The sequence below is a fragment of the Hippocampus comes genome, unplaced genomic scaffold, assembly GCF_001891065.2.
Source record: "Hippocampus comes isolate QL1 unplaced genomic scaffold, H_comes_QL1_v1.1 scaffold5, whole genome shotgun sequence".
In the NCBI taxonomy this organism is placed as follows: domain Eukaryota; kingdom Metazoa; phylum Chordata; class Actinopteri; order Syngnathiformes; family Syngnathidae; genus Hippocampus; species Hippocampus comes.
The window spans coordinates 755,107-763,706 of NW_017805701.1; the positions used below are offsets into that span (position 1 = coordinate 755,107).

General features: G+C 43.9%; 2 protein-coding genes across 2 annotated transcripts in view; both read left to right on the forward strand.

Annotated features, from left to right (window-relative positions):
* Positions 1-3,228, forward strand: part of ccdc25 (coiled-coil domain containing 25) — a 5,157-nt gene extending 1,929 nt beyond the window's left edge. The window contains exons 5-9 of the mRNA XM_019882686.1: positions 2,109-2,184; positions 2,269-2,372; positions 2,477-2,679; positions 3,025-3,070; positions 3,158-3,228. Of these exons, the coding sequence (XP_019738245.1) occupies positions 2,109-2,184; positions 2,269-2,372; positions 2,477-2,679; positions 3,025-3,070; positions 3,158-3,187 (459 nt within the window). The 3' untranslated portion in view covers positions 3,188-3,228. The remainder of the gene's footprint in view (positions 1-2,108; positions 2,185-2,268; positions 2,373-2,476; positions 2,680-3,024; positions 3,071-3,157) is intronic.
* Positions 3,229-4,987: 1,759 nt separating this feature from the next.
* The window catches only part of LOC109523501 (cholesterol 24-hydroxylase), a 9,230-nt gene continuing 5,617 nt past the window's right edge, over positions 4,988-8,600 (forward strand). Inside the window, exons 1-12 of the mRNA XM_019882688.1 lie at positions 4,988-5,248; positions 5,338-5,415; positions 5,482-5,563; positions 5,735-5,808; positions 5,898-5,984; positions 6,423-6,561; positions 6,648-6,761; positions 7,016-7,178; positions 7,288-7,353; positions 7,877-7,949; positions 8,012-8,096; positions 8,238-8,348. Of these exons, the coding sequence (XP_019738247.1) occupies positions 5,100-5,248; positions 5,338-5,415; positions 5,482-5,563; positions 5,735-5,808; positions 5,898-5,984; positions 6,423-6,561; positions 6,648-6,761; positions 7,016-7,178; positions 7,288-7,353; positions 7,877-7,949; positions 8,012-8,096; positions 8,238-8,348 (1,221 nt within the window). The 5' untranslated portion in view covers positions 4,988-5,099. The remainder of the gene's footprint in view (positions 5,249-5,337; positions 5,416-5,481; positions 5,564-5,734; positions 5,809-5,897; positions 5,985-6,422; positions 6,562-6,647; positions 6,762-7,015; positions 7,179-7,287; positions 7,354-7,876; positions 7,950-8,011; positions 8,097-8,237; positions 8,349-8,600) is intronic.

Consider the following 8,600-nt stretch of genomic DNA (forward strand, 5'->3'; position numbering starts at 1 on the left):
CATCCAGAGCCTTGAGGAACTCCGGGCGGATCTCATCCACCCCTGGGGCCTTGCCACCGAGGAGCTTTTTAACCACATCGGTGACTTCAACCACAGAGATAGGAGAGCCCACCTCAGGGTCTTCAGACTCTGCTTCCTCGAAGGAAGGCGTGTTGGTGGAGTTGAGGAGGTCTTTCGAAGTACTCTGCCCACCGGTTCACAACGTCCCGAGTCGAAGTCAGCAGCGCCCCATCCCCACTGTACACAGTGTTAGTGGTGCACTGCTTCCCGCTCCTGAGACGTCGGATGGTGGATCAGAATTTCCTCGAAGCCGTCCGGAAGTCGGCTTCCATGGCCTTACCGAACTCTTCCCACGCCCGGGTTTTTGCCTCGGCGACCACCAAAGCTGCGTTCCGCTTGGCCAGTCGATACCCGTCAGCTGCCTTTGGGGTCCCACAGGCCATAAAGGCCCGATAGGACTCCTTCTTCAGCTTGACGGCATCCCTTACTGCTGGTGTCCACCAGCGAGTACGGACAGGCACCAACCACCTTACGTCCACAACTCAGATTGGCAGCCTCAACAATAGAGGCGCGGAACATGGTCCATTTGGACTCAATGTCCCCCGCATCCCCCGGGACATGGGAAAAGCTCTGCCGGAGGTGGGAGTTGAAACTCTTTCTGACAGGGGATTCCGCCAGACGCTCCCAACAAACCCTCACAATACGTTTGGGTCTGCCTGGACGGACCGGCATCTTCCCCCACCATCGGAGCCTACTCACCACACCAGGTGGTTCAGTTGACAGCTCAGTTGACAGCTCCGCCCCTCTCTTCACCCGAGTGTCCAAAACATGCGGCCGCAAATCCGATGATTCAACTCAACTGTATTTATAGAGCACTTTCAAACAGCCATCGCTGCATACAAAGTGGAGCCTCTCGTGCGCAATCTTAATCATATGTTATGAGTTTTGTTGCTGTATGTAGCTCAAGTAAGCAATTCATTTGTATACCAATAGTAATGTTCCAAGGACTTTAACCACCCCAACCACTCTGTGGTACCAGCTGCTACTTTGCTTTGTGGAATTACTTTTTATTTGTGAAAATGTTGTTCAAAGCCGTACGCCGAAAACAGTCAAAACATGGAGCAATTCAACATATACAACAAACAGTAAAGCAAATCGGTAACAAAGACGGTAGAAAGCACCGAACAGCAAAACCAAGAACAAATCTAAGTCATGCTGAGTCAAACGCCAAAGAATACAAGTGAGTTTTGAGACGGGTTTTGAAGATGGGCAGCGAGGAGACTTGCCGAATGTTCAGTGGAACCACAAAGTCGATCATCGAATTGCGGCCTAGGGTGTCCTGGCGCCAAGTGCACATATGGACACCCTTATGTTTGAACAAGGTGTTCGTTATGGACAATCCGTGACGAGCACAGAAGTCCAATAACAAAACACCACTCGAGTTCTGATCGGGGGGGGGGGGCGTTCCTCCCAATCACGCCCTTCCAGGTCTCACTGTCATTGCCCACGTGAGCATTGAAGTCCCCCAGCAGAACAAGGGAGTCCCCAACAAGAGTACTCTCCAGCACACCCTCCAAGGACTCCAAAAAGGTTGGGTACGCTGAACTGCTGTTTGGTGCATATGCACAGACAACAGTCAGGACCCATCCCCCCACACCTGAAGGCAGAGGGAGGCAACCCTCTCGTCTACCGGTGTGAACCCCAATGTACAGGCACTGAGCCGGGGGGGCAATGAGTATGCCCACACCTGCTCTGCTGCGCCTCTCACCGTGAGCAAGTCCAGAGTGGAAAAGAGTCCAACCCCTCTCGAGAGAACTGGTACCAGAACCCAGGCTGTGTGTGGAGGCAAGTCCGACTATATCCGGTCGGAACTTCTCTGCCGCACACACCAGCTCGGGCTCCTTCCCTGCCAGAGAGGTGACATTCCATGTCCCAAGAGCTAGCTTCCGCAGCCGAGGATCGGACCGCCAGGGTCCCCGCCTTCGGCTGCCGCCCAGCTCCAAGGGTAAACAGATGACTTCATCATTATTAAATATTTGTCTAATAATTTGTCGTTCTTATATTGTTCCATATTTGGACTCATAAAATGCTCGGTTTGGCTGTTTTAGGGTGTGACTATCAACGATATTCCACCGGAGGTTTTGATAGACTGTGCACAGCTGGTGAAAAACAACAGCATTCAAGGTCTTAACTCTCACAGAAATATGAAAATCTTAAATGTTCCTCAAAAAGTGTCAGGAGAGTGTGGATTTGTGCGTCGCCTCCCAGGCTGTAAGATGAACAACATCGGCGTGGTCTACACGCCGTGGTCCAACCTGAAGAAGACGGGAGACATGGACGTGGGACAGATCGGCTTCCATCGACAAAAGGAGGTCAGACGTATCGAAGCTCTTGTCGGCGCCTGAATGTCTTGCGTCCGTGAATTCGTCGCTGACGGCTGATGTTTGTGGGTTTTTTTTTTTTTGTGTGTCTTCAGGTGAAGACGGTGGCTGTGGAGAAGAAAGTCAACGAGATCGTGAACCGCTTGGAGAAGACCAAAGAGGAGCGCTTTCCTGACTTGGCGGCCGAGAAGGAGTCAAGGGACCGTGAGGAGCGCAACGAGAAGAAAGCTCAGCTGCAGGAGCAGAAAAGACGCGAAAAGGACGAGCAGAAGAAGAAGAAGGAGACAGACAAGCTCAAGTCAGTCGTCATGCCCTTCCTTTGCTTTCATACAATATACAATAGCAAAACAAGTCATTCAACTATCATTTTTCTCACCCCCTGCCCCCCCCAAAAAAGATTTCGATATTCAAAATGTGTTTTTACAATAACAATAGAAACAAGAAATATATTAAACACAGCATCTTTACAACTCTTTTTTTTTTTCCCCTTCCCCAAAAAATTGAAGACATTTTAATAAAATAGGTCATCATTTTTGCGCGGTCTAAAAGTCCGGAATAATGTGCATGGTTGATCTTGTCGCATAATGTTCCCTTTTGTGCAATTTGAGAGAATTTAACGCGTATTGTCATTTCTCTCGTCCAGGTGCTACAGTTCGCTGATGAAAAGCGAAAACATGCAGACCAATGAGGTGAGCGCACACGTTAACTTGCTCCACTCATACAGGCTTGTCATTTTAAACAACGCTTTTATGTGAAAAAAAAACATCCCTGTGTAGGAGGGCTACGATTCCGACGACTTTATGTGAGGACGACATCAATAACGGCTAATGAAATGAAACAAAGACGTGAAAAAAAAAAAAACCCACACAAGGTTTGGTGACCCTGCCCCAAACGAACATGGCCGCCGCGTCCTGGAGGGAAGACGCCGATAAAGCTCCACGAGACAAGCCGAGGAGCGTTTTGGTCGGTGGGGGGGATGTAAAACTGATAGATTGATTATTTTTAATTATCATACATTCGCTTATTATTAAATTGATTGATTGATAAATTGATTATGCTTGCAAAGAAGAACGCTTATGCTTTTAATAAACATAAAATGCTTCTTAATCATTATATATGAATCATTATGTACTCACATTTATAATCTTTTTTATTCATTATCTACTCACATTTATAATCAAGAATGCTTAGGCACTGTGTGGAAGTTTAGGGACACAACCACCTTTCCGAGGACGTGGTTGGGAAGAGATAAGTGTTGAGACTAAACAGTGAGCAAGGTTGGACAGAATGGAAGCCATCAACACCAGCTGCAACGTAATGTTTTTGTAACAATTGCACACATGTACGTAATTTACACTCACATACACACACATAGTCAAACAAGTTCAGTGTGTCTTCAACAGCCCCCCACCCTTTAGGTTGGACACACCTATGTAGTAGATTTCCCAATAAATGAGGGGGTGAAGGGGGAGATCGTTAGGGTGACGTGCCGAGAACTGAAACCTAACGCTTCTCCTCGTTCCCTCCTGGTACCAGAATTGACTCTCCTGTCTTCTCCTTGTGTTTTATTCCTAAGTGTCATATTGGATAAACCTGACAAAAACTGATCGTGCCATTTTGAATGATGCTGCCGACTGATTGGTTGCACTTTTTTTTTTTGTTTGTTTTTGCATGTCAAGTGTTTACAATCAATGCTGTTTGACAATATTTTATTTTCATGTGTCTGTTTAAAATCCATTTTATGCATTTTTTTTCAGAGCTCATCAGCAGGCCTTCCATGTAAGATGTTTTAGTTTACAGAATCAAAATACCTATTCATATAAAAAATCCCATCCCAATCAATACATTTTCTATTAAATATCTTGTACATACTCAGTCTGGCCTCTGTGTAAGTGGAAGTTTAAACACGTCATGGAGAGCTAATTTGGTCTGACTGTAACCAGTGGTGCCCAACTGCGTTGCGTTTAAAAATAGTGACAACCTGACGATGACGGCAAAGACAATGTCTTCCCGTCAATGATGGTGATACAGTTCCCACATAAATTATACACAGCAATGTATTAAAATATTAAAACTTTGGAAGTGAAATCAAAAAGTTTCTCCAGCTCTAAAGATGCTTATTTCCCCATGTGCATCAAGAGAAAAAGGGAGAGTCAAAGGCGTGAGTACAATTTCAAAGAGGCAGTGCCACATTCATTACTGAAATAGGGCAACACAACATTTTTGTTTGTTTTGTCTCAAAATACACAAGTACACGCACAATTTCATTCAGTGGATGATTCCGTTGGAGTTGATAGTGTTCACTGGATGTCAGTGTTGGATCAATGTATATATTCCGTTACGTTTATCAAAAAATAGAACAAGGGGATGGAATTGAGTCAATGTCAACTTAACTGACTGTTGAATTAATCTTTTTTTTTTTTTTTTAAAGAAATTTTTGAATTGGAAGTTGACGGCCTTTTAAGGCTTTCAATACGTGCCCATGCCAACAGACCAGAACTTTGAACCAATATCTTATCAAATAATTTCGATACGCATTTGAATAAATTGCCTTTACTGCGCTAGCGCTGATAAGAAGTTTGAATTAAAACAATACAGCCATGGAGAGCAGTTGTCTGTGAGAGTCGCATAATAATGACGTCACACGAACGGAGTTCGGACACTCCCCTTTGCAGAAAGACCGACGAATTTACCCCGACGAGTTTTAATGATTAAAAAATGGCCTTTTTAACTTTTATTTTCACCCTGGCCTGGCATGCGTTCGGTTTATTCATTGTTGTGCTGTTTTTCGCGTTCCTCTGCTACTGCGTCTACGTCAAGTATATACACCTGAAGTACGACCACATACCTGGACCTCCGAGGGAAAGGTAAGGGGAAAAAAACTTGGGTGCTTGCCGCTCACCTCAGTTGACCTCTTTTTGTTTTTGTGTGTTTTTTTTTTTTTTTTTTTTTTAAGTTGGCTCTTCGGACATTCCCCTATTTTTCAGAGGACAATGAAAAACGACGGTCTTGTGCACGACGTTTTCCTGGAATGGTAAATATGTTTTTATATTTATCACTGTTATCGTTGACACTACCATTAGTGTTGTTACGTTGAAAGGGCCGAGCGTTATGGAGCAGTGTACAAGCTCAACCTGCTGCATCACGTCCTCGTCTTCGTTATCTGCCCCGAAACGGTCAAGGTACAGTCACTTCATTCCAAGTTTGCAAATATACATAATAAAACATATGAACATATTAAATTAAATGCCTTGATGGTTTTCCCACATACGTAACTGTTTGGTCTCATTTGATGACTCAAAAATAAAACCCCAAAATGTCACCAGTGTTTTTTTTTTTTTTAATACATTCAGGAAGTCTTGATGTCCTCCAAGTATCCCAAAGACCTATTCCTCCACACACGCCTCTTCAGCATGTTTGGTCAAAGGTGAATTGTGAAGAAAGACATGGATAAATAACAAATAAATATATACTGCATATAGTATATAAATTTGTGTCATTGATTGTGACTTGCAGGTTCTTGGGCAATGGCCTGGCAACAGCAAGGAACCATGATCAGTGGTATAAACAACGGAGGATCATTGACCCTGCCTTCAGCAGCCTGTGAGTTACTTTTGCACAAACCTAATCTGTGCTTTCGCAAACAAATAACCACAGCTGTGTTTTTATTATTCTTACATAAAATAGGGTGTGGCACACAAGCAAGGCAGTAAAACCACACAAGAATCCAGTCAAACATGCCCACACAGGACCATGCGTTTTCAAAACGGTCACGCCCTGATGAATGTGATGGCTCCTCTTGCCATTTAAGGATAACAGCCACACTGCACAATATCGCACAATACTTTACGTTGAAAAAAAAAAAAGGACACTGCACATCTCAAACACACATGCAAGCAACGCAGTGTGGAATTAAATTTGGGAACATTTCGCCTTTTTTTTTTTTTTTTTTTAATTGCTGTTATGCTTTCATTCAGAAGGGAACTGGTGTGTCCGGGCAAATTAATATCCACCCCCAAATGTGTGCTGACACTCGTGCAGGTACTTGAGGAGTCTGACGGGCACGTTCAACGAGCGAGCCGAGAGGCTGATGACCAAACTGGCCGACATCGCTGACAAAAAGTCGGAGGCCCGCATGCTGGAGTTGGTCAACCGAGTCACCTTGGATGTCATCATCAAGGCAAGGCCACTTTTGAAAAAAAAAACAAAAAAAAAAAAACAATTATTTTCAGGGTTATCTTTTAAAATGGAGGTTTGTTTATCCAGGTGGCGTTTGGCATGGATTTGGAGCTGCTGGAGGACACCTCATTGCCTTTCCCCAAAGCCATCGAGACCTGCCTCCAAGGGATGATCTTAAACACGCGTAACGTCTTTTTTCGGGTATAGCAAAGGTTACCTTTTCTTTTCATCGCCACAGTGAAATTTGGACGCACTGTCGAGCCCTGGAATAGCCTGCGGGGGGCGGCGAGAAGAGCCTGGCGGACCCCCAAAATTTAAAAGGGACTGTGGGGAAACCCTAGTAGACAATAAACCAAAATCATACTTACACAGAGCCTCCATCTTGACACGTGCTTGGATGAAAATGTGTCTACTCACACAAACGTATGACAAATAATGTCCCGATTGATTTCCAGTTGCACCCCAAAAACTGGGCCTTTGTGGAGGAAGTGCGCGCCGCGTGCAAGCTGCTGCGCTCCACCGGCACAGAATGGATCCAAAATAGGAAGCTCGCCCTCCAAAGCGGGGCCGACGTGCCCAAAGACATCCTCACGCAGATCATCAAATCGGCCGGAAAAGGTCGGCTATCGAAAACAAAAAGTCTCGGCTTCGCTAAGCATCAAGTGTTGAAAGTTGTGCATAAGAATATTTGACTTTTTTTTTTTTTTCTTCTTGTTTTAAACATCAGAGGAAAACATGACCAAAGAAGACGAAGAGTTCATGCTGGACAATTTTGTCACCTTCTTCATCGCCGGTAAGACTTAAAACAATTAAAGTCATGTGGATTGTTAGCGTTGTCATGGTGATGCTTTTGAATGACATTACCTTCCCGATTCGCTAATCCAGTGACATGCCAGGAGAAGAAAGAAAGTCACCTCACATGCGAACATGAGTCATTTGATTGAACACTTAGCCCAGCTCTTGACTCATCTTTTTTTTTTTTTTTTTTTTTTTTTTTACAAATAATATTGGCAAAATACAATACATAAGACATCTGGGATAAGCTCCAGTGTTTATCCTCACGAAGATTGCAGGTGTACCTTCGTGAGGATAAACGGATTCGAAAATGGGTGGATGGATGGATTCTACATGAAATTTCTGATTAGTCCAATTAAAATCAGTATTTTTCTCATGAACTCATTCACTCCCAAAGACGTTTTTAAACGTCTTTTCAGACTTGGTCCAGAATTGGCTGGTACTGAATGAGTTAATATTATTCTTTAAAAAAAGCTACTTTTAAGGGATCTTATTTTATTCATTATTTTCTTTTCATCCAGGACAGGAAACCACGGCTAACCAGCTCGCGTTTTGCATCATGGAGCTCGCCAGGCATCCTCACGTCATGGAAAAGTGAGGAAAAAAGTCAAGCAAAACGACAACAACGGATTCGCCGGTTGTGTTTTGTTTTCTAGAGCTCAGAAGGAGGTGGACGACGTCATCGGGATGAAGCGGGAAATTAGCTACGACGATCTCGGGAAACTGGTTTACCTCTCACAGGTACGCTGACGGGGGATGTTAAAATCTTTGAATTGTAAAATCTTCCGATTTGAATCATAAAAGTGTTTTGTATTTTCCCCATGATGGTGTTGCGAGTCTACATTTTTGAAACATAGAAAATATTCTCTAATTTCATTCTAGGTTCTTAAAGAGACGTTAAGGATATACCCGACAGCTCCAGGAACGTCCCGTGAGCTCGTTGAGGACATCGTCGTCGACGGCATCCGCGTTCCGGCCGGAGCCACCTGTATCGTAAGGCATTGACCGTGGAAAAAAAACAAACAAAAAAAAGCGGAAAAAAGAAAAATAAATATAACTAAACTCGTGACAAGGGCCCGAATTAACGCTTAAAATCTACATCAGTCGGCTAATTTTTTTCTTTCATTTTTTTTTCAGTTTCTTCAAGAATCCGCTGGAATTTAACCCGGATCGCTTTCATCCAGACTCTCCCAAGTAAGGATTTTTTTTTCTTCTTGTGACATTACTACTCTTTGGAATGGTTAA